Raw genomic sequence first — 25,566 nt, forward strand, 5'->3', positions numbered from 1 at the left:
TAATAAGTAAAACTCCTTTGCTGAGCTGCCCCAGGGCAGATCTGGGCTTCCCTGCCTCTCCAACTTGTGTTCTCGTCCACAGGGCCGCTCTATGTCATAGTCGAATACGCCTCAAAGGGCAACCTCCGGGAATACCTGCGTGCCCGGAGGCCGCCCGGGATGGAGTACTCGTATGACATCAACCGCGTTCCCGAGGAGCAGATGACCTTCAAGGACTTGGTGTCATGCACCTACCAGCTGGCCCGGGGCATGGAGTACTTGGCTTCCCAAAAAGTGAGTCCTTCCCATTCTCCTTGGTTGGGTGGATTCCAGTGAAAAATGTCTCTGAAGAAAACACCATTGGGACGTGCTCGTTTGCTGCATCAAGCCCTTGCCTGTCTTGTACAACCTGGAGACTATGTCTTGCATTATTCACATTGGGGTTTAATGAACTCTTTAAAAGCCAAAACAGCCTCATAAACCAGTAGTGACACCACAGAGATGAGCAGAAAAGACGTCTCTTTTCGCAGGCACGGCTGGCTGTGATCTGCCGGGGAGTTGGCTCTCCAGGTGGACAGCAGTTGGGTTAGGGGGCGCTGCCTTTAATTCTGATGATTTTTTGGCTTTATTTGTTTTGTGGTTATTGAGCCTTTGGACATGGACTTCGGGTGTTGTCTTCATGGTTTTGAGTTTGAAATGGCGTTAAATAGTCTAAGAACAAAGATCACATGAAGGGATATTTTGGTAACATCGAGTGCTGGGTATCCGCTGGATTTATTTTGTCTCGTTTGGCGGGGTGACCCTCTGCGGTTAGAAGTTGGCCAGGTCCCCTGAGGTGAATCGCCTGCATTCCGAGCATGCCACATGCAGTGGACTTGAAACATCTGAGTTATTATTGTGAAAGCAGTTAAGACAGGTGCCCAGATATCCCCTGGGGCATTTTGGACAGCCCAAGACACCCTTCCCCGGCCCGCGCTTGGGGGGAAGGTCAGAGCTACCTTCTTGGGCAGCGGTGGGTCAGTTCCTAACTGCGCTGGAGCTTAATGCAGCATCAGGGATTCCTCTGGTCCCCAAAGAAGTAAGAGCCTCTGGTGGGCACGGACCGTCTGTCCCCTTGTGGCCTGGGCTGGGTCCTGGCCGTGCCGGTCACATGAGTGAGCGAGGCAGCCCCTGTCACATCACGCCGAGTAGGGATTTGGGGGCCAGTGGGTGCACCTCAGCCCCTGCTGTCTGTAGCCATGTGGGAACACGGCCAGAGCCACCACATGTTCTGTTTTTTGATTTTCAAGAGAGTCCAGAGTTGAAGATTTTTCAGAGCTTTTTTTTCCCTGTAAGATGTCCCAAAGTATAGATTTTAGGAAACCGAAACAGGGTTGTGCGATTGTGTACACGTGCGTGTGCACAGCGGACTTTGCCAGCTGACAAGTCTTTGGCAGGAAGAAACAATCAGATCTAGCATGTGGGACATATGACAAGACATTGCTTCAAAATGTCAGTGTCACAAAAGACAAAAAATGCTGGGGAGATGGTTCCAGATTAAAGGAGGCTTAAGAGACGTGACAACTGAATGTACGTGTGTGATCCCGGAAGGGATCCTGTTCTGGATGGGAGATGGGCTGCCGCTTTTATAAAGGACATTTATGAACAATTGAAATGTGAAATTGATTGGATAGTAGATAATGTGACTGTTCCAATGTTAAATTTGGGGGTGGTGATGGAGGTCTTGTGTAAGGTGGGAGGTATGTGCTACTGAGGTCTGCAGCTCACTTTTAAGTGGTTCAGCCATAAAACGGGTGTGTGTGTGTGTGTGTGTGTGTACAGGGAGGCTGGGTATAGAGAGAAAGAGCAAGGAAGCACAACAAGTGAATCTGGCAAACCTGGATAGCTGCTGTTCTCTTTCGCCTTTTCTGTAGCTTGGAACTATTGCTAAATAAAACCCTGGGGAGGCGGCCAGTCCGCAGGCTGCCTGTCCTGAGCCTCTGGTCCTGGTCGCCCTCTGTCCTCCTGGTGTGGGAGAGGGAGGAAGGATTTTTTGGACTCAGCAGGGCGCTGCTACTAATCCAAAGTGGTGGGAGACTGGCCTGGTCATTTTATTAATCCTTCAACGAATATTCCTGAGCGTTCCTGATTCGGATGCCTGGTATCCTGGGTCAGGTGACCAGGATGGACACAGTCCTTGGCCTCTTGGAGCAGGAACTATGGGGGGCAGCAGGTGAAATCAACAATAAATGTGGGCATAAAATAAGTGTGTGAAAGGCTGAGAACCGTGCTGTGGAGGAAACCGACGGTGTGGGGTCAGGAGCAGGGGGGACTCGGGAGGTTGCAGGGGGAGGTGAAGGGCGAGCCCTCCTGAGGAGGGACGGGCTGTGTGGAGCCTCTAGGGCCTCAGGGCCTGACAGCCCCAGGCAAGGACTCTGCCCTGTGCTCTGGGCTCTGGGGAAGCCACCAAGGGGGCGTGATTTTGATCAGGTTTGTGCTGTAAAGCTGGCTCCTGTGACCGTGGTTTGGGCTGAGGTTTATTGGCCCTGAGAGACACGAGGGAAGTAGGTTGCTTTGGGATATACTTTGCTATCTGGACAGTTAATGGATTGCGTAGCTATAGGAGGGAGAAGAAGAGGGATCAAGGCTGACTCCTGGATTTCCAGCTTGAGAAACCGGATGGTGGTGCAGCTTACTCGGGATGAGGAAGATGGGGGCATGGGGCGGTGGCAGGAATAGATTCTGGTGGGAAATCCAAGGTACGTTTTGAACATGTCTGAGGGTCATTCAAGGGCAGATGTCGACCAGGAAGCTGCGGGCTGAGGCTCAGCTCTGAAGGCTGGGCTAGACCCCGGAGCCAGCGAAGGAAGTGTAGTTTCAAGCCGTGGGAATGGATGGGTTCTCCGTGGGTGGGGAGGTTGGGGAGAGACAGAGGAGAGTGGGAACAGAAGCCTGGAGTCAAACCCTGAGAAAACTCTCAAATCTAGAGATGGGCTGAAAGCACAGGAAAAGACGGAGGAGACATGGTCAGAGAGGGTCAGAGAGGGAGGAGGGAACCCAGAATGTGGTTCACAGAGGCCCCGGGAGGAGTCTCAGGAAGGTGGAATAGGAGAAAGGAGCTGGTGGAGTCTGGCTTGTGGAGCAGTGGTGGGTCCCCCCCCCTCCCCCACCTCCGAGGACGAGATCCTTCCTGCTTTGGAGCTGCTTGGTGTGGTGGAGAGAGAACTAAGGATCAGGTGAACTTGGCAAAATGGGGAAAAGGATACATTTTAGAATGACAAACTGAAAATGCCCTTAGTAGTAGTATTGTAATAATAATAATTATCATTATTACTAATCACTGCCACTTTGTGAGAGCTTAATGTCTGCCAGGCATGGAGCAAGCATTTTACGTACAGTATCGTCCATAACCGCAGGACAACACAGAAACAGGTGTGTTTAGATCCCCGTCTTATGGATGAGGACGCAGGGGAGTGTCTGGAAGTGCCAGGAAAGCTTCGAGCCCAGGTACGAGTGAGTCACTCTCCTCACTTCTGAGTTGGGGACTCGTCAGCCTGGAGAGTAAAGCGGCTGGTCCCAGACCTGACCTTTTTGTTCTCTACCCACCTGTCCTGCTCTCAGGTATTCCCTGCCTCCCTGGACCGAGAAGAGGACCATTGAGATGCCCTGGGTTGGGGCTTTGTTTGCTAACCCAGGGTGGGGTAGAGGGGACAGAGTCCTGTTTCCTAAGGCTTTGTAGTTGTGTTTCCAAAGCTCTTTGCTGAAGGCCACCTACAATTAAGGACCTAGAACAGGTTTGAAGCAGGTTCTAGACCAAGATCTTAAGAATGGTCCCCTGAATGGAACCTGCTTCCAAAAATGGAGGGCTTATTCCTGACCGTGGAAAATGAAGAAGCGGGGGACAGGTGAGCCCCGTCACACCCATTCCCTCCCGGTGGATGGCGATAAGTTTGTTAGAGACCCGCCTGAGGACCTGTTGGGTGAGACATCTGGTTCATTGCTGATGGAGTGTAGTTAGGAATTCAGCTCAACGGACGTTTACTGGGTCAGGTTCTGTGCTGGGAATGTAGAGCTGAACCTGCAGTCCTGCCCTTGACCTGGGGACGCTGGGGGTGGCCAAGTTAAGAAACTCCATGATGTGTACAGTAATACAATTAGGTGATGTGGGATTTGAGCCTTCTACCAGTTATGGAAGCCTTTCTATTTTCAGTGCAAAGTACACTAATTTTTCTTTTTTACAAAATCCTTAGGCCAGTTAAACCTCCAAGGTGTTAAACTTGAGCAGCTGTTTTTGTTTTTTGTTTGTTTGGCTTTTCTTTTTTTAGCAAGCTCTAACTTCCCCATCTGTAAAATGGCTATAATAATACCCATCTCATAGGTTGCTGTGGGAATTTAATGTGATCAGCTGTACAGAGGCACCCAGCACGCTGTCAGAGTCATTGAGGTGTTAGTCTTCCTTCCCTTAGCGACCCGTTGACCTTTGTTTATTGAAGAAATGGAATACCAAACAGTCCGAGAGCCCTAGTTCTGTAAAACGGTCAGCTCTTTGCACTGGAGAATAACTCAGATTTCTGCAGATGATGGGAATTTGGCTTGACTTTGGTTATTTTCTTTTTCTTGGGTATTGGTTCCAAGTCTCTTCTTGTTCAGCCCAGAGGGTGGGCTTTGGTATTTCCTAGCACCCTGGGATGCGGGAGGTTGGTGCTGAGTTCTGGCTCTCTTGGAGAAAATGGGAGTCGCCGTCGTAGTGACTCTGAGTTGAGCCCTTATGTGTGGTCAGAGCCCCACGCACAGGGAGTCAGATTCTTCTGACCACACAGCTTGCCAAACTCACAGAGTTGTGTCGGCAGGGAGCACACCACTGGGAGAGTTTGGCCCAGGGCTTGGAAGTTCAATTTGAAGAGGCCTCCAAAACCAGGAACACAGCTCCCGCCCTAGCTGGATCCCCGGGCGGCTTCTGGGAGCTCTCACATTTCCTGCTTCCATTCTGGCTGGGCACAGGCCTGCCTGTGGGGTTCTCCTGCCTTCCCTTCAATGATCTTAGCCCATCCAGGGGGCCACAGAAGCGGATTAAAAACAAGGAATAGTTGGAGGGTGGGCAGGAAAAAATTATCCCTCATTTATTCTTCAGAGAGAGTTTGGTCTGCTCCTTTTTCAATGGGCCATGTCGTGGAGTATCAATCTGAAATCAGCCCCATTTCACCCACGTCAAATCGGTTGATAAGACTCTCTCCTTCATATAATAGTTAGCCTTTGCCTAGAACCTGTGTAAAAATGTTTGTTAGGGATTTTGTTCACTTCTTTATACCTAAACTAGGAGGTGATGATTTGGGACCCTAATTACCATGTATCCTGGTAAAATCTTGGTGTATTAAAGTACAGCTAAAACACTTTTAACAGCTTACAAAAACATATCATTTGTAGAAAGGAGACATAGAAGTTATAATGACTAGAGCTTTCGGAGACCAAAGAGTTAGTATCGGAACCATAAATCAGCTGCCCTGCAGCGAGCATCTCAGCATCTGGCCCCCGTGTATGTGGCAGACATAGGTTGGGCCCCGTGTGGGGACCAGGTGTTGGGTAAGAACTGGACAGAGAATAGACAGGCATTGGCCTTGATATAAGCCCGGAACAGATGTGATCAGCTCCTTCAGAAACATAATCTGAGGGAAGCAGAGAAGATGCAGTAGTGCTGAGTTTGAAGCACGGAGACCTGTTGGAAGGATGATGAGACCCTGGACTAAGGGCTTAGCAATGGCAATGGAGCCGGGTGGACAAATCGGAGAGGCATTTGGGAGTTGAAATCAAAAGAACTTGGGAGGAGTGTGTAAAGAATTCTGGTGTATGTATCTCAGGTGGATACGAAAAAGACCAAGAAAATAAGAATAGAGTAGAGACCTTGAATTTAAAGGTGCCAAAGGGATGTCAGTGTGGAAATGTCCTGTTGAAAATGAGAATCTGGATCCCAGGAGGGAGGTCAGGTTAGAGATAGGAATTTGCAGATCTTCTGTATGTATCTAAGAATGGAAGCCATGTGGATATGTGGAAATATACAAAAGTAATGGGACAGGTCCTCTATTTTGAGGGAGAGAGAAGCTAAAGCCAAGGAATCTGAGGGATCGGGGAGAGAGAAAGAGAGTGAGCCAAGAGAAGGGATGGGTTTAGAACTCAGCGGGGGGACGGTTTCAAAAATGAGCAAGAAAGCAACAGTGTCCGGAACTGCAGAGGGGGAATAATTGTGGCGTTAAAAGAGGTCATTTGGGTGTTCATAATACGAAGGATGCCAATCAACTGCAGATAAAAGGGTATGTGTTTTCGTATCTACCTTTGCTCTTTGAAATAGTTGGGGCCTTGGTCTTTTATTTTAATTAGAAAAGAAATACCAATTTTTGATGTAAGATGTATTTTCTCTCTGCATTATAAGAAGTACGTACGTTACCTTTTTATTCTTGTAGCATTTTGAAATGAGTTCTTTCTCTATTTCAGTGCATTCATCGAGATTTAGCTGCCAGAAATGTTTTGGTAACAGAAAACAATGTGATGAAAATAGCTGACTTTGGACTGGCCAGAGATATCAACAATATAGACTACTACAAAAAGACCACAAATGTAAGTTGTGGCAGTGATGAAGTGGGAAGAGGTGGAGAGGTGGCACGGAATGTTCCAGGTGAAGGATGGTGCTCAGAGCTAGAAGGACCAATGCCTCTTTATTCCTGTTCTTTTGCCTTCCTCTTTACAAACTTCTCAATAAGCAAATTTAGACTACATTTAAGATACTCTTGGTAAATGTGAACCAGTCTTACGTACAGAATAATCAGCAGCAAGAATCTTCGTAAGGCTCCTTGTCAAGAACTTTCCTAGCAAAGGTTAGAGCCTGGGAGTTTCTGGGTTAATTTTCACCTAGGAGTTGGTCAGGGTGTGCCTGCCTGCTAGGGAGATAGATGATAATGAGAATCCAAGGAAACGACATTTTACATTTTATTAACGTGTCCAAATCTGTGCATCTCCCACGCTCTGTGTAGTCCCAGTTGGAGCTTATTTCTGCGCTAATGACTGTCCAGCAAAAACCATTTGAGTGTCAGCTCTTAAAATAAACAGGGCACAGCCCGGTTGAACCTGCTAAAATAAATCGGTTTTAATATATTGGTTTTTACATTTCTTCTACACTTGCAGGGCCGCCTTCCAGTCAAGTGGATGGCTCCCGAAGCCCTTTTCGATAGAGTGTACACGCATCAGAGTGATGTGTAAGTAATTCCCTTGTCTCTGCCTTTTCCCTCGGGCTGAGTTGTAAAAATCTCGTACATTCTTTGCCTTCCTTCATTCTTTGGTCCCTGCTGCATTTCACACATGCAGAGAAGGTGCAGGAGCTGGCCTTAGAAAGGATGGCTTTTACGGTAGGCTGGTAACCAATGCTCTGTTACTAATCTGCCCGGCTTCAAAGCGCACAGGAGGTGGAACCGCTAACCTGCTCCTGCCAGAGCGGAAGTTCCCCCCCTTGAACTAATTCACGGATGTGCAAGTACAAAGCTGCTATCTAATTTGCCAAGCTGTTGGCGTGTTCTTCGCGCCCCTAAACTTTTCCTACTTGAGAGTAGTTTGTCATGTTTTCCCCGTCCTAGGTTTGTCCTCATAGGGGAAAGCTGGTTGGGACACGGTCCACTAGGATGATCTTGACAGGGCCTGCTCCCTGTTTATCCTTTGAAAAAATTCTGATCTTGTCTTAGCATCCTTGATAACGTTACAGAAATAGAGTGAAAACTATATAATATTTCTATTGTGATACACTTAAAAATATTATTAGGGCCAGGCTCCAACTGGTATTTTAGAATTCCAGCTTTGGAAATGTGGTCGAAAGATGTTACCATTGTGAGAAACTGGGTGAAAGGTACAGAGGATGTCTCTCTGTTCTATTTTTGCAAGTTCCTATGAATCTATAATTATTCCAAAATTTTAAAAATCAGTTGAGCTACTCTTGTTTGTGTGGGTGGGAAGATTTCTGGGGCAGGCGTGGATCCCGTGCTATAGCCACTGGTCCTCTTCAGCGGTCCTCTTCAGCGGTCCTAGAAGGAAAGGGTTACGATTCCCAGTTCTGCAGGGAGCACACTGCCTGGGTTGTGCTGCGATTCTCGCTCTGCACGAAACCAAAGGCAGTTTCATTTCTGAAACTCAACAGAATCAGTGAGGGTGTATTTCCAGTGACATAGGTAAATGCGGGATTCTCGACCTGATTAGCTCAGGAATTGTGAGTCTCTTGAACAAGGCTCCGGATCCAACTGTGGGTCTCTGCACGGTCAGGTATAAATTGTGCCCTGTGAGACGTTTTCACTTTCTGTCGTATGAAGTTTGTCTGGGGCACAGGGCTCCTCCATCCTAATCCCAGCCCGGCGCTAACTCCCTTCATGACCTTAGTAAGTCGGAAAACTTTTGTGCCCTCAGATGGTCCACTGGCCACCATGGGCAGCTGTTACGTCTCAGAATCAGCACGCTGGCCTTATTCTGTCAACGGCTCATGCTGTAGGTCACAGCCCTGGGGTCAGGCACATAGGCCGGTGGCAGAGCTGGACAGGAGCATACAAAGCCTTGCAGTTTAGAAGTTCATGTTTATAACACTGCATTAAGACAGAGACTTTTATTTGAGAGTGATGGAAGGAGGAAAAAAAACCCCCAAATCTCCACCCTCCCCTCTGCCCCCCAAAAGAGTGATGGTTTACCATCACTTGTCTGTTGATGGAAAATTCCATCGGAATGGCCTCTCGCTGTCATCTGGGGATGCTCTTTGGGGGCAGGAAGGGGCAAGTTGGATGAACTGTAGGAGGGCCCCGGTCAGGTGTCTTTGAATGTAAGAAGTAAGTGGGCGTTTATTTTCTTAACTGGGCGTGTTGAGGTTTCTGTGATTCAGATGGATTGCTGATGCTGTTTTCTCCCTTCTTTGCAGCTGGTCCTTCGGGGTGTTGATGTGGGAGATCTTCACTTTAGGGGGCTCGCCCTACCCAGGGATTCCCGTGGAGGAACTTTTTAAGCTGCTTAAGGAAGGACACAGAATGGATAAGCCGGCAAACTGCACCAATGAGCTGTAAGGGCCGTCGCCTCTCCCGGTGCCCCAGGGGCCCCTGCCCCCAGTGGCGCTTCTCCTGGATAGTTTGGTTTTCTAAGGCCCCTGGTTTTTTTTTTTTTTTTTTTTTTAAACATCTTTATTGAAGTATAATTGCCTTACAATGGTGTGTTAGCTTCTGCTTTATAACAAAGTTAATCAGTTATACATATACAATATGTTCCCATATCTCTTCCCTCTTGCATCTCCCTCCCTCCCACCCTCCCCATCCCACCCCTCTAGGTGGTCACAAAGCACCGAGCTGATCTCCCTGTGCTATGCGGCTGCTTCCCACTAGCTATCTATTTTACATTTGGTAGTGTATATATGTCCATGACACTCTCTCACCCTGTCGCATCTCACCCCTCCCCCTCCCCATATCCTCAAGTCCGTTCTCTAGTAGGTCTGTGTCTTTATTCCCGTCTTGCCACTAGGTTCTTCATGGCCTTTTTTTTTTTTTTTTTCCCTTAGATTCCGTATATATGTGTTAGCATACTGTATTTGTTTTTCTCTTTCTGACTTACTTCACTCTGTATGACAGACTCTAACTCCATCCACCTCATTACAAATACCTCCATTTCATTTCTTTTTATGGCTGAGTAATATTCCATTGTATATATGTGCCACATCTTCTTTATCCATTCATCTGTCGATGGACATTTAGGTTGCTTCCATGTCCTGGCTATTGTAAATAGAGCTGCAATGAACATTTTGGTACATGACTCTTTTTGAACTATGGTTTTCTCAGGGTATATGCCCAGTAGTGGGATTGCTGGATCGTATGGTAGTTCTATTTGTAGTTTTTTAAGGAACCTCCATACTGTTCTCCATAGTGGCTGTATCAATTTACATTCCCACCAACAGTGCAAGAGAGTTCCCTTTCCTCCACACCCTCTAGGCCCCTGGTTTTTTAAACCTGTCCTAAGAAGAAGAATTGCTGAAACTTTCTGGGCCCAATCCTGGAACCGAGATAGAAAGCTCCATGGACAGCCCTGACTGTCCAAAAGAAAGAACATCCTTCTGAGGTTTATGGAGCGAGCTTTAAACCACAGGGGGTGTCGGGCTGCCCGACCGAGGGCTCCTGACTTCACACCAGCGAGCCCGGTGATCTTCCTGGGCCACTGTACTGTGCCTTGCTGTTGTCAATGTGACAGGAAGGTACATCAGGCTTCCCACATACACAAGCTCACAAGCCCTGGGGCTGCCCCCTTTCCTCATGGGCTGTGCCTGGCCCCTGCACAGCGAGTGGAGGTTGGGTGCTTCTGCAGCCTCTTTGTGACCATTGAAAATTGCTCTTATAGATGGACCTCAACCACATTCCTCAGGGCGAATGAACTAGTGTCTGGTTACCTATATTTTACCCATATTTTAGTGCAGAGAATTAAAAACTTGTCCAGGTGCCATCCTTAGAGTACCCGATCTGACTCTAAAACCATGAGCTGGTTTCTAGCAAAACCTACCCCGCACTTTAAGTGGAATTACATTGTGTTGGTGACATGGGTCTTGCACAGTAAAGTCAGTGCTTTGGAAAGGAGTCTCTCCTCCCAACCCCCAGAATTGACTAAGAAGAGGGATTGTCCCAGAGACCGCGGTCTCTTGGGTATCGTTTCACGGGATTTTGTATCAGTAATCCCATGAGTGCTTTTCGGTGTACAGTGGACATCTGATGAATGACCACATTTTATAGTATGTTATATAAAGGCATTTATTTATTTATTTATTTTAACGTCTTTATTGTATAATTGCTTTACAATGGTGTGTTAGGTTCTGCTATATAACAAAGTGAGTCAGCTATACATACACATATGTCCCCATATCTCTTCCCTCTTGCGTTTTATTGTGTTCCTTGTCATTCCTGGTGCTTTTGCTGCCTTAGAGGGTCTGTCGGAACCCATCATCAAGATAAGGCCTGGGAACCTAGGCCTTTCCAAGAGTTAATCAGGAAGTGAAGGTACAGCCCAGTGGCAGCAGATTAATTCATAAGAACCTTGCCTTAAAGTTATAGTTTTCAAACTTCAGTTTTTTAAAACTGAGGAACCTTTGTTCAGAGTGTCAGGCAGATAACAGTAGAGCTGCTTTGGTCCAGGCAGGAGCGTGTGAGGAGGGAAGACCGGATTCCCGCCTGCTCCTATGGGGCTCTTCCCACAGTGTCCAAAAGTGCCGTGGAAATGTGATACCCTGTTATAAGTCACTGCCACAGGGATACCAGAAGTCAGCCGTGAAAACACATGGAAGTGTCTTTTTTGATGGCATATATAACTTCCTAAAACATTTTTGTTAACGTGATGTCTTTGTAAATCAAAGTGCCTTTCAGAGGAATCAAGCAGTGCCTCTTCTGGCAAAGTGGATCACCACCCCCTAATTTAGTTGCTAGGGAAGTTCTGATACATTTTCATAACTGAGGACATCTCTCCATATTGACTCTTAAAACTGGCTTATAGCCATGCCCCCTAGTACTTAGGGAATTAATTCACCGAGGAAACCCATCTCTTCCAGGTATATGATGATGAGAGACTGTTGGCATGCGGTGCCCTCACAGAGACCCACCTTCAAGCAGTTGGTAGAAGACTTGGATCGAATTCTCACACTCACAACCAATGAGGTAAGAACCTCCTTCCAGAAGCCCAGGGTCCTTGCTTGGGAGACCAGCACAGTTTTTGAAATGCACCCTCCCCTGTTGGACTCTGGGGTATAGGTTATCCTTGTTCCACAGGGGTCAGACAGAGTGAACCTATGTGTTCCTCCCAAATCCTGACTTTTCTCAGAACTACATCTTGAGAGTTCTGACTCACAAAACCAGAGACAGAGGACCCCACCCGAGGCTGCCCCTCACTGTGGCATGTGGATGGTGGGTCCAGGGTGCGTATGTATAGGAGAATGGGGAGAGGAAAGAAATGTCCGACTGCAGTGTTCGGGTTTGCGTGGGAAGGAGCTGGGGTTTCTGTGCTGGTTGGATTCCTTGCCCTGGTCATTAGGGTGGGGGCTGCTGGTCATTACTGTGAGGGCTGCTGATGGTCCGTTGCTGATGAGCTTGATGGGATGCACTGAAGTTGTGCCATTCCAGCTTCTATATAACACATTCCAGCTTCTATATAACGATGTGACCGTGCCTGGTCACAGCGTAAATGTACACAGAGTTTCCTTTAATGCGTGACTTACAGGATCTTTAAGTGAAAATTCATACCTTTTGTTAAAATATTTATTTTCTAGAAAATATTTGTAATCTATACCAACAAAAGAAACCCTCTTTTGTCACTCATTGTCCAAACTCGGCCACGTGAGTGGCTACTTCACCATGCAGAGAGTCATCTCTGGTTGTGGAAAGAAAGTGGTCTGAGCAGGAAAGATGATAAACCCATAAAGGCCAGAAAAACCCCACAGTAGGGAGAACTTGTTAGTGAATGAATTAGAGATATTTAATGAGGATGTAGAATAGTGTTCCTCCAAACAGCGGCGGAGGTGGGGAGAAAAACCCTACAATTGTCTTAATAACAGCAAAAAAAGGTTAAAATTGCCTAAATATTTTAGAAGGAAAAGAATACCTTTATTTTAAAATAATGCATTTAACAGTTTCAGACTGATTTTTTAAAAAAATAATCAAATGTTGTGATTTGAAGCCTTAAGCCAGCAATATTATCTGTGCGTCTGACTGTAGCTGATAAAGGGAGAGATTGCATTTAAATGAATACAGCTGACCTTCAGAAGTTGAAAGGAACAGTTCAAGGGGAAAAAAAAAAAAAAACACCAACTTTCTTCTCCTGCCAAAATTGTTGTTTCTAGTATAAGTTCCTTTAACCCTAGACTTGGAATCCACTGATATCCCTAGTTTTGTTTTTTTTTTTTTTTTTCCCTATCAGATCTGAACATTTATGGCTTCAGTTAGAAACTGGGAAAGCACTAAAGTTCCATTTTAATGATCCTGTGTCCGTGCTCTATGCTGTTTATTTATATATTTACATTTAAAGTGGGCCCATTTTCACCCTGAAATTTACATCTAGCATCCTAAAATAAAAAAGCAGAATGCCATACTGTCTAACGGATATAAAAATCGAAGTTTCTTTCCTTCTGAAAATCATTACCATATGCTGGAGAAAATTGGTTCCATTTAGGACAAAATTTCATTTTTATCATTGTAAGCAAAAAAGTTCTCTTTTGATGTGGTGGGCGTGTTTGTTTCCAGTTGTACAGTTCCTGCTGATGTTGTTGGAACTGACACATCCCCCATTCTTGGATGGGGACTCTTTTTCTTGCCAAACCTGGTGATGAATTACAGGGGTGGTTTGGGTTTTTTTTTGTCTTTTAAAATGTATGGTCGCCAACATTCTGTGGGCTCTTTTCTGATAACACTGAGGCTGGTTGTGCTGTGGTCTGCACTTTTTGCCCCCCTTCAGCAAAACCGTGTGTCATAGTATACTCCTTGGCTTTTGGGGGTGTAAGCGGAGGCACCCCAACATGCTAGCCCAGTTGAGGCAGTGATACCCAGAAGTTCCCCAGTTTAGAAATCTTTTCATGGTTTGCAGACCTTTTCTGTCAAGGGCCAGACAGTCAACTTTCAGCTTTATGGGCCTCTTTGTGAGTTTCTGTAGCAACAACTCAACTCTGCCATTGTAGCAGGAAAGCAGCCACGGGCGATGTGTCAATGAATATGTCTGTGTTTAGATAAGACTGGATGGACCCTAAAATTTAAATTTAATATGAATTTTGTTATTTTACATAGTTTTAATACCATGAGATGTTATTCTTCTTTTGATTTTTTTCCCAACCATTTCAAAATGTTAAAAACCATTCTTAGCTCACGGACCACACAAGAGCAGGCAGTGAGCTCTCACCCTGTCTTAAGTCGGAAGCAATGTTATCTGGGGGCCATCGGGTGGGCTTCCTGACAGCAGCACCGATGGATGCTTCAGGGAGCAGAAGAGCCCTTTTTGAATTTCCAACCTTCAAAACCTTAAAACGCAACCTGCATTTTCCTAAACTGTTCTTCAACGGTCCATTGTGGGTGTAACAAACACGAGTATATCCAAGCCTTTTTTGAACCTGTTTACATTTTCAACTCAGAGAGCTTCTGAGAGTAATGAATTGCATCTGTGAAATTACCCGCTGAATGAAGACTTATTCCCCTTAAATTATCCTGGAAGCTACAATAGTAAAATGTAATTCGTGAAATAAATATTCATGGTCTCAGCTATGGAAAGGGGTCCCGGGCATCCACAACATCTTACGTTTTTTCCATTTTGCTGGGTGCGGATTTGAACCGTGTGGTCTAACAAGCAGGTCCTTGGGTCTGTGCCCGTCGAGGTGACTGCTCAGCTGGGTGTTAACATTCCCTACTTGCCAATAGTTCATTTGAGATGGGTTGAGAAGAAAAGTGAAGGGCAGCCTAGAGGAGATAAAGTTGGGGTCTCAAGGTGGTCTTTGTGGAAGGCCGGGGTGGGCAGGTCTCAACCTGCTGGGGGTGCCCCCGTGTTGTCCCAACTCCCATATCAACGTCTCAAGAGCCTGCGTTTGAAATAAAAGTCTTCTCTTCGCTTCTTTCAGGAATACTTGGACCTCAGTCAGCCTCTCGAACCGTATTCACCTTGTTATCCTGACCCGAGATGAAATAAAACGTCTCTCTTCCCTTCTTTCAGGAATACTTGGACCTCAGTCAGCCTCTTGAACAGTATTCACCTAGTTACCCTGACACAAGGAGTTCTTGCTCTTCGGGAGATGATTCTGTTTTCTCTCCGGACCCCATGCCTTACGAACCCTGCCTTCCTCAGTATCCACATAGAAACGGCAGTGTTAAAACATGAATGGGCTTGTCCCCCGTCCGCAAACAGGGCGGCACCAGGAACATAGCTGTACTGAGCAGGGAGGCCCTGCCTCTGGGAGCCTGTTGTCTTGGCTTGTGTGTGTATATGCATCAGAGGAGTAAATAATTGGGAAAGTAATCAGCACACGTGTAAAGAATTTGTAATCTTCACCAGGAGAAGAAGAATGTTTCTGAGGCCGTGGACTGCCATGGGCCATCACGTGCTGATGACCCGCTGTGGGTACTGGCTGTGGACCAGCCAGACTCAAGGCAAACATGCATTCTGCATTTCTTGTGAATTTTGTAATAAATGGAGAAAATATATGTCAGCACATACTTGTAGAGCACAATTGCAGTATATAGGTGCTGGATGTATGTAAATATATTCAAATTATGTATAAATATATATTATATATTTACAAGGAATTATTTTTTGTATTGATTTTAAATGGATGTCCCAATGCACCTAGAGAATTGGTCTCTCTCTCTCTCTTTTTTTTTTTAAATAGCTATTTGCTAAATGCTGTTCTTACACAGAATTTCTTAATTTTCACCGAGCAGAGGTGGAAAAATACTTTTGCTTTCAGGGAAAATGGTGTAACATTAATTTATTAATGAATTGGTAATATACAAAACAATCGTTTATAGTTTTTTTTGTTTTTTGGGGTTTTTTTTGTAATTTAAGTGGCATTTCTATGCCGGCAGCGCATCAGACTAGTTAACCTCTTGCTTGGACTTAACTAGTTATCAGATCCTTTGAAAAGAGAAATATTTACAAACTATGACTAATTTGGGGAAAATGAAGTTGTGATTTATTTGTGTTTCAACTCTGCTGTCAAGATGATTGTTCTTAAACCACCTAAATGCCCATGTTAAAAAGAACTCGTTAATAAGAAGGCGTTTTGTTTTGGTGCAGCTCTGTCATTGGGCCCATAAACGTTTAACTGGGCTCCCCGAGACAAATGGTACCACCGTTCTCTTAAAAAGATGCCTTAGTCCATTCCTCAAGGAGCGCCCTTCGTTGAGGTGCTATCAGTGTTCTGCTCTCCGGCAGCTGGCCTTCTGCCCCTCAGTTGCACGTTGATCAGATTAGCCTGTGTTCTTCGGCGAATCTTCATAATGGCTTCCAGATTCATTGGCGACAGAGAAGCCTTGTAGAATCTTCATGTCCCGTCGAAGAAAATGGAAACACCGAGTTGTTCTGCCGATAGTTTGGGGGATCCTTCCATCTTTTTAAGGGACTGCTTCCGCCTAGCAGGACCTCACCAAAAGAATCCCACGAAATGCCAACGTCAGAATACTGCCACGCTGTCCATTCTGTATGAAAGTGCTGTGTTTTGCTTTCGAAACACCTACTCACTCTGCTGTAGCCATGCAGCATGAATGGAGATGACACTGATTTTTAACGTGCTACGAAATTGGAGAAAGTATTTAATAAAGCCTGTTAATTTTTATACTGACAATAAAAATGTTTCTACAGATATTAATGTTAACAAGACAAAATAAATGTCACGCAGCTTATTTTTTTAATACTCGTGTCTTACCAAATGGTTTCCCGTGTTCGGAGGTGCCGACTCAGTGCTGTGTGGTGTGATTGTGCGGAAGGAAAGCAGAGCTGGGGAGGTCTGTTCTTTGCTACAAACGGTGACTTGTCAGAGGGGTTGTCCGGGACCAGCAGGACCTGCAACAGGTGGGTCCAATGGAAAATCAGAAGAGGCTGGTTCAAGTCCTGGCTCCGTCGCTCCCTGGGACCCCAGGGGAGTCCGTGTTCCTTTCTGGGCCCCAGCCGCTCCCAGAGGAGCACGTGAATGGCATGGGAGGGAGCTTTGTGAACGGGCAGCTGTTCTAAGGATGGGGAGGTATTGAGAGGGGAGGTAGTCAGAAGGTCTGGATACTGGGCACCTTGAAATCTTTTAGGCTGCCTTCCTCATGATGTAGAATTTGCTTCAAAATTTCAAAAAGACAACTTGAACAAACTTTCAAAATAATTTTACTTATTTCCATGCCACCCAGAATCTGAAGAGGGAAAGGGCTTTTTTGGCCTCTTAACAAACGTGAACCTGTGACTCTTACGGCTTCATTATATTCGCTTGCCAGCCTCAACACCAGGAAAAGGAGACAAAAACAATCCGGCTTCTGCACTTCAGCCACGCTCTCAGAAGCTTCTGGGGCTGTTGGTGGTTACAAAGTACCGTCCTTGGCCAGAACTCCACTTTTCAGTTCAGAATAAAACAACTATTTCTCCTGGGGAGAAAAAAAAAAAAAGTTGCCATCCTTGGCATCTTTGTTCTGTTTGAGGCCATTAGTGGTAGAGTGAGGGTCTCACCAGCCAACTGAAGCGTGGCCTCAGCCCTTGTTCTGCATTTGCCAATCTCCTGTGCTATTTATTATCAGGACAGGGTTATAATCCCACCCAAAAGAATGGGATTTAAAAAAGAAGATAACACGGGAATTCCCTGGTGGTCCAGTGGTTAGGACTCGGCACTTTCACTGCCTTGACCCGGGTTCAATCCCTGGACGGGGAACTAACCCACAAGCTGCGTGGCACGTCATCAAGGGAAGGAAGGTAATGTGGTCCATGAGAAGGATGGGAGATAACTTCTTTTTTGATACCTGTCCCAAATAAACCGACACGGGCAAGGCTTGGTAAGAATCCTGGAGCATAACGCTTCCCCCTGCCCCGCTTAGCTGAGCCCACCTCCCACCCCGAGACTTACGGAAACAATGGGAATGAGTTGAAACACAGTGTGGTTTTCATCAAGACATGAAGAACCAAAAGTCGCAGGCATCTTGGTGAGGAAGGAGGGGTACCTGACTGCTGTCTCCAGCCCGGAAGCGGGGTGATTCGAGAGGCTGCTCAAGGTCCAGCTGGTGGCGACCTTGGGCAGGATGCGCAGACGGAGAAGCACGGTGGAGAAGTCAGGCCTTCAGGGGCGTTGGGTGGATTCCCTGAGAACCGGGTACCCTTTTCTACTCTCAGCTTCTCCATCCCTTGTTACCTCAGGGAGCTTCCCTCCACCAGATGCTTTGGGAAGTTCCTTGATACCACGCATAGGAAACTAAAACGTGCAGTTACAGTAAACCATCTGGCAGACTGGAACAGCTAAGGATTGAGGACCCAGGCCCCATTCTGGAAACAAGACGTTGGTCTGCTAGCTTGTACTGTGTAATTGAGGCTCTAGGAGGGCTAGGTACAGAGACCTCCACTATTACAGATCAGGAATTTGAGGGTCTGCTTGAGGCTCCTAAGGGTCACATGGCTGGGAAACGGTCTAAGTAAACAAGGCTGCAGCCTTATGCAGTCCAGGAGAAAGACAATGGATGGTGGATTGGGAGGGAACTGGATTGGTTTATTTCTTATAGCTGGGTGATGTCGGGCAAGTCATGGATTCTATCTGGACCTTCGTTTCCTCAGCTGTAAAACTGGTTATCACCAGTGTCATGGTCTGACCATGAGGGCTGCCCGTAGGAGCTTAGCTCAGCTCTGGCAGATGGTACTCTATTAATAAACAGTTTTCTCTTCCTGAGAACCTGTTTTTGTATATTTGTGATTTTTTAGTATATATTCACAAGATGGTGCAACCATTACCACCATCCAGAACATTTTCCTCACTCCAAAAAGAAGGCCTGTCCCAGTGATCAGTCACTCCCCACTCCCCCCTTCTCCCAGCCCTGGCAACCATCCATCTGCTATTTGCCTATTCTAGCCATTTCACATAAATGGAATCATATATGGCCTTTTGTGTCTAGCTTCTTTCACTTACCATAATGTTTTCAAGGTTTGTTCATGTTGTAGCATGTATCAGTACTTCATTCCTTTTTTATTGCCAAATCATATTCCATTGAATGGCTAGGTACACATTTTGCTTATCCATTCATCAGTTGATGGATATTTGGGTTGTTTCCACTTTTTGGCTATTAGGAACAGTGCTGCTATTAACATTTGTGTACAAGTTTTGTGTAGTCGTATGTTTTCGTTTTTCTTGGTTGTATACCTAGCAGTGGAATTGCTGGGTCATATGGTCACTCTGTGTTTAACCTTTGAGGAACTGCCAGACTGTTTTCCAAAATGGTTGCACTATTTCGCATTCCCATTAGCAGTGTATGAGAGTTCCATTTTCTCTATATTCTTGCCAATACTTGTTATTGTTCATACTTTTTATTATAGCTATCCTGGTGGGTGTAAAAGGTCTTCCTAAGATTTCAATGGCTGAGGAAATAAGACTTAGATCATGGATCAAGATACAGAATAGCTACTGGGTTTTCTAGAACAAGATGTTTCAGTGAATTGGCTGGCTTTTGCACCTATAAACTGGCCAAGATAGCTAAGGGGCCTCAGTGGGGCTTCACCGAGTGGAGGGTCTGAGGAATTGATCAATTCCATCTCTTTCCTCTTGACTGAGAAAGGAAGGAAGCACTAACACGTGATGCAGAGGGACAGAGATTCTTTCTGGCTGGAATCCTTGAGTGCCTCTCTGCCCCATGTCCCCAGTTTTATGGCAAATAAAGTCTAGTGCGCTTGAGCAATCCCCTGGGACCGATTAATGCACTATTACTTATGTATGCACATTGGAGTCGTCCGTATCCAGCCTGCATTTTGATGTTATTTATTTTTTGATGTTTTTGAAGATGAAAGCGAAGTTTATCTTCTCTCACATTTCATTCCTTGGAAACCTTGAAATGACTTGGCTGGGCAAGGACTACAGAAGCCTTCCACGTCTTAAGTGACATTCTGGAATGGGGCCCCTCTGTGTCCTCTTTTCCTCAGGGTTTCCGGGGGTTTTGATGAAGCTGCCAAACACCGTTCCGATGCCGGCCACTGAAGCAGCCACACCAGCTGTGGCAGCCCCAGCACCAATAAACTTGGCCGCTGTGTCAATGTCCCAGGGGCTTCAAAATTGTCTCCAAGGCCTGTCTCAGAGGTCACATGAGGTGCTACAGAAGACAGTGGATATGAGGACAGTCAGTGCCAATCATCTGGAAACTCCAGCAGCCCTTGCCATCCTCCCGGGACCTTTGAAATAAAAGGCAGTGGATTTCTTTCATTTGCAAAGTTGAATTCTAGGGTATGTAGTTCAGTGACGGAATTAGGCTTAAAATACATTTGCAGGTAAGTAATCTATCTCTCTTCCTGTGACTCAGAACACTGCCTTCTGTTGGGTTGTGTGTTTTTGAGTCTCTTTTTCCCTCTAATTCTTTAGTTGATGGCACTTTAACTGAATCTTGCCTGCATCGCTTACAGGTCAAAATCCTCAGCATAATGTACTTGGAAAGGGACAGATTTATGGATTTATAAATTAAGAATAAAGGAGGAAATGTTTTCTTGGTCTGTCAGTGGCGTGACAAATGATCCCTTTCTCAAGTGAGAGTTGAATTCAATGAGATTTTACTAAACACAGTGCCTGCTACATAGCACTCAAATATTAGCTGCTGTTTTATTTATCTATCAATCAAGCAATCTAGATGTAGACAGACATAGATGTAGAGACAGATATAAAGAAAAATATATGTACATGTATGTGTTTATAATTGTCATTTTTACCGAAGAAACTTATTCATGAAATTGCTAGTTAATTGTGAATTTCACTAGGACCATGTCCCCCACTTTTGTAAACAAACAAACAAAAAAAATAAGTTTTAAGTCAGTGAAAATAATGATCAAAATTTTTTTAAATCATGAAATTAATTATGTTTACAACAGTGAACCTGTTATGTTCCCCTTTTATTTTTTTTTACTGAAGTATAGTTGATTTACGATGTTAATTATAGTCCCCTTTTAAAACAAGCATTTGCTCTATAAATACTGCCAGGCAATGCCCTGGATGAGCTTTAAGGGACGATTCAATGCTTTCAGAACTGTACCAGCCAAGCTGATGAAGGGTTTAAGTACCACAGTTAAAAAAAAAAAAAGCAGGCCAGACCAAAAATGTAAAAGTTTGGAAGGGTTTTTGCAAGGGAAGCTCCTCTCTGGCTCTGCATGTGATGTCGTTATAAGCAAATCAAAACTGGTACCGTGACAAAAGGAAATATCACATGGAAAAAATAGAGGAGGCCTGAAGCAGTGCTGTCCAAGGATTATGATTGTAAATTGTTCAGGGGCGGTCCCAATGAATCTTCGGGAGTTGTGAAGTTAGCGTAAGTTCCCACACAGGGTTGGAAATGTTGAAATAAGCTCTCTCCATTCTGTGGGGAAGTTCATCAGGGGTTCTGGCCGACTACAGGCATCTCTCATTGCTGCTAATCCTACTGCAGAAGTTTAAATGGGAGAAGATGGCCAGAGCCTTTATTCAGAATAGGAGCTGCCTTTTTACATTGTTTTGTGACTTGACTTGCTGCCTCTTCTGGAAAAAGGCTAACTGTATCTGTGCATATACTAACACAGCAGGAGAGGAAATCAGAAACCTAGACTCCTTCCTGGCCTGGTCTTTATTCCCCATGAGACTAGCCCTTTGGTTGCTTCTAAGTGGATTTAGATTTAACCAAAATACAGAAGTTCCTGGTTCATTTTGGCCATCACCCCGTAGTAGCCAGAGCCGGGAATGAAAAAGGCAAAGACAAAACATTAAACCAGAAACTGGCAGTGAAATTACTGGGGCTAGGGGTGTGGCTAGTGGGGGAGCTTGTCTCACTCTTGTGTAGAACAGGGGTGGACAAACTATGGCCCACAGGCCAAATCTGGCAGCCCACCTGCTATTTTGTACTGCTTGCGAGCTAACCATTTTTAAATGGTTGAAAGAAAATAAAAAAGATGTATCTTGTGACATGTGAAAATTACATAACCCTCAAATTTCAGTACCTATAAATAAAGTTTTATTGGCACACAGCCATGCTTATTCATTTATCTATTGTATTTGGCCACTTCAGTGCATATTATATCGGAGAGTTGAGTAGTTTCGACACAGACCAAATGGCCCACAAGTAAGAATATTTACTATCTGTTACCCTTTACAAAAAAGTTGGCGGACCCCTGGTTTAGATGATGAGGTACCAGGTGGATGCCAGGCCCATGCAAGTGGCTTGTGGTCAAGGATAGCAGCAAATAACAAGGTTCTGAAATTGGGGGATGCTTTCAGGATCAGGGTCCACTTGAAAGGCCTGGGCGGGTGGGGATGAAAGTCATGAAAAATACCCTTTGGCCAAGCGGGATGTTTTGAGATCCTTTGGAGACAGTTAGCGGCCAGTGTGATGTGTCGAGACAAGCCTTCCTGGTGCCGTTTCTCCCCTGGAGCGCCGTGTACCAGCATGCCCCGTACTCTTCCAAACAAGGTTGCCACAGAGAGCCCCAAACCAAAGCCTAAATAAATAACGTGGTTCTTCCAGAGGCGGGGAAGGAGAGAGGTTGACATTCGGATTTGAATGATGCTTGTTTGGCAGGAAGTAAATCTGATCTCTCCCAGCAAAAGAGCACCTTCGGACCGTCACACTCTGTATTCCTCTGCAGGGCTGGAACACTGTGGTCAGGGGGCAGGGTGGCCCTCTTTACAGTCTTGTTGGCTGGACCTTATTTTCCACCGCTCTGGTGTTCTCGCATGCATTAAGATTTTCATGGATGAGATAGTGGGCACACATTCTGGTCCAAACTTCTCCCTGAACACAAAGGTCATCAGAGGACAGACCACGCTGGTGCTGCCTGCGCTCACCTGGACCCATTACTGAGTGTGACTTCTGTTTGCTTCCCTAAAGCCGGAGTTAAAGTTAGCGCTAAAGGTCAGATTGCTGAAGGCTTGAAATGACACAGCCCCTTATCCCATAAATCAACAAGCAACCCTCCCACGTACACAGATCCAGAAAAAAAAAAAAAAAAGCAAACCTACATATGCAATAAATGTATACAGGTAATGGAGACTGGTAATAAAAATGCTTGGATCTGGTTCCAGCTTTTTCCTTGTCTTCTAAATGAGGTTTAAAGCAAATCAAGCACTGAGCCCTTATTTTTCTGACCTGAAAGCAGGTGAGTTTAGTCAAGTGCAGGAGATATGACATGAAGGGGACCCCTGGGAAAGGCAGCCGGGGCGTGTGTAGCTGCTCTGGGGAAGCTGAGCCTTTGGCAGCTCCCCAGGGTGAAAGCCTAGACCGGGGCGGGTGCGAGGGAGAAGGCGAGGATGTAAGTGGTATCCCTTGAAAGGTACACATTGTTGGCCTGACCTGATTTACATGGCACCTGTAGACCCAAAGAGAACCTGAGAAGGGGCCCCTGGGCAGTGGCCGGGCGGGGGTTTGTGGTTGCCTGTGTGTGTGCACACGCACCATTGTAGATGAGGTTTTTACAGCTTTTCAGAAAAATAAAAATATTCCGAATTCCTCTGGTCGCCCCACGACATGGGGGCTCCTGGTTATTTAAGATCTCATGGGACCCAAGCACACCTTAGGAGAGTTCAGATCAGTTCCACATCTACAGAGGAGCACACTGGCTATTAAGAAGCAAAGAGGTGGGAGGGCATAGGTGGTTCCAGAATTTCTTCACAGAATTGCTGGGGGGTCTGAAATTGGTGTGGACGGTGGTTTGAGGATTTAGGGAGTTGGTCTGCAGCTGCTTTTGCATTGCAAGCATTCTGCTTTTATGTAAATCAAATGGTTTGGGTGTTGATGTTGCTGCATTTCAGGGCTTGGAGATTGGACAGGGGGCGTTGAAAGGTCCCTAACCACCCTCCCCCCCCCCCCACTGCCCACCTCTTCTGAGAGGTCTAATTAGCCTGAGCAGTTTCATTTCTTAGGCCTTCTCCCCAGAAGTCCCCCAGACCAAGTTTCTAACCACTCCTGACCACCCCTGCTCCCCAACCCTCGCAGGCAGCGAGGAACACGGAGCATCCTTTCTTGCCCCTTAAGAAGTCGTGCATGACTCCAGCTGGTGCGGGGCCCCGCTCCACGTGATGAACGCGGGGCAGTGTCTGTCCTGCACAGCTGAAACGCTATCAGAGTTTGTGCAAAAGGAGGCTCCAGTGGACTGTTTCACTTAGCTCCCCTGAGGCAGAACCAAGGGTCACGGTGCCTTCTAGAAATGTGTGGCCACCCCCTGTTTCCAGGGGAGGAAAGGCTATTTGGGTAGAGTTGACATTGGGTGAGGAGAAAGGGGGATGGTACCTGCAGAGAAGGCTTTTTAAGACTGTCCCAAAGGACGTTTGTGAAGTTGCTTTGTCAGGGGACAACTTCTGAGACGATGTAGAGGTTCATTCTAGCACTCTCCACCAAGCCAGCCAGTCACGAACTATGTGCTGTGGGCCCAGCACTGCACCAGGGATGGAGGGTGTATTAGCCATTATTCATTGTTGAATAGTCCTGTAGTTCCCTCTTGCTGCTGTAAGAAACTACCACAAACTTGGTGGCTTAACACAAGCAGGATTTATTCTGCCACCATTCGAGACCCAAATCAAGATATCAACAGGGCTGTGCTCCTTCTAAAGGCTCCAGGGGAGCATCTGTCTTTGCTTCCTCCAGCTTCTGGTAGCTCCAGGCATTCCTTGGCTAGTGGCTGCATCACTGCCATCTCTGTCTCTGTCTTCACATGGCTTCTCCTCTTCTCCTTATGATCTCTCCTCCTTTGTGCATCTCAGATAAGGACACTTGTCCCTGGATCTAGGGACCACCTGCATGATCCAGGTTGATCACATCTTGAAAGTCTTAATTTAATGATATCTGCAAAGACCTTGTTTCCCAAAAAGTTCGCATTCACAGGTTCCAGGGGTTAGGACATGGACATATTTGGGGGTTGGGGGGTCCTAGTCAACCTGTTACAGAGGAGGAGGGTGGGATATTTGAGACTTGGTGGCCTCTCAAATAATTTTACTATCAGGTTGGTGGATCTGGGGGCTCCCATTTTATCCGAGGGCCTTCTGGTGTCCTGACTGGACAGAGCAGCAAGCCCGTTCCCTGCCTGACCCTGGCGAGAAGGGGACTCAGCGGGTGTGGGTCTTCCTAGCATCTCCTTTCATGTTCGCACCGCTCTCCTGAGACAGGTGCAGGGAGATGAGGCAGTGTAGTCACAGTCCCACGGCTGCCACGTGGGAGACTGGGATCCAAACCCGAGCTGGCCTGTTTCTAGATTTGGGAGACTTTCCTCAATATGCATACTTCCGGCAACTGCCCAGCAGTTAGTCCCTCCCCGATGGATGAGCTTTGGGTGAGGTGGTGACCCATACTTGACCTTCTTGGAGGATAGAGCAGGCTGAGGAGGAACGCACATGACCCAGGTCAGAGGAAGCCTTGAGGGTCATTCTCTGGTGGATGACGGAATCAACAGTGAGAAAATCTGTCCATGTGAAGGGGAGTTTTTAAGGAAAAAATGTTTACCTGGGCTGACTGGGGTAGATCTCAGCCCAGGTCTCTGTGGAATAGGCCTCCTGGAGATGGAAGAGATTCGGGTCTAGGGGAGGGTGTCAGGCATGGAAACTGAGGGGTGAGGGTGACGTGATGCACCCTGGGTGCTGGCTGGCCACAGCGAGGTTGCTCTTTCTCCCTCTTCTTTGAGTCTGTGCTCGTCTTAGTCTTCTTGGGCAGCCATAAAAAATACCACAGACTGAGGGGCTTAAACAACAGACATTCACTTCTCACAGCTCTGGAGGCTTGAAGTCCAGGACACGGCTTCAGGCAATTTGGTTTTGGGAAGAGCTCTCTCCTTGGCTTGCAGATGGCCACCTTCCCACTGTGTCCTTACATAGCCTCTCCTCAATGCCTGTGGGGACAGAGACAGGACAGGGAGGGAGAGAGGACTCTCCTCCTCTTGGTT

General features: G+C 46.3%; 1 protein-coding gene across 14 annotated transcripts in view; it reads left to right on the plus strand.

The window, feature by feature from the left end:
• The window catches only part of FGFR2 (fibroblast growth factor receptor 2), a 103,313-nt gene extending 86,938 nt beyond the window's left edge, over positions 1-16,375 (plus strand). For 9 of the 14 annotated variants that reach the window (XM_036828380.1, XM_036828382.1, XM_036828383.1 and 6 more), the window contains 6 exons: positions 83-273; positions 6,445-6,567; positions 7,132-7,202; positions 8,894-9,031; positions 11,546-11,651; positions 14,680-14,844. In XM_036828380.1, the coding sequence (XP_036684275.1) occupies positions 83-273; positions 6,445-6,567; positions 7,132-7,202; positions 8,894-9,031; positions 11,546-11,651; positions 14,680-14,844 (794 nt within the window). Of the gene's footprint in view, positions 1-82; positions 274-6,444; positions 6,568-7,131; positions 7,203-8,893; positions 9,032-11,545; positions 11,652-14,587 lie in introns of all 14 variants that reach the window. The other 5 variants (XM_036828375.1, XM_036828378.1, XM_036828376.1 and 2 more) reach the window with 4 other exon arrangements.
• Positions 16,376-25,566: the final 9,191 nt, after the last annotated feature.

This window comes from Balaenoptera musculus, chromosome 16, assembly GCF_009873245.2.
Source record: "Balaenoptera musculus isolate JJ_BM4_2016_0621 chromosome 16, mBalMus1.pri.v3, whole genome shotgun sequence".
Lineage (NCBI taxonomy): Eukaryota > Metazoa > Chordata > Mammalia > Artiodactyla > Balaenopteridae > Balaenoptera > Balaenoptera musculus.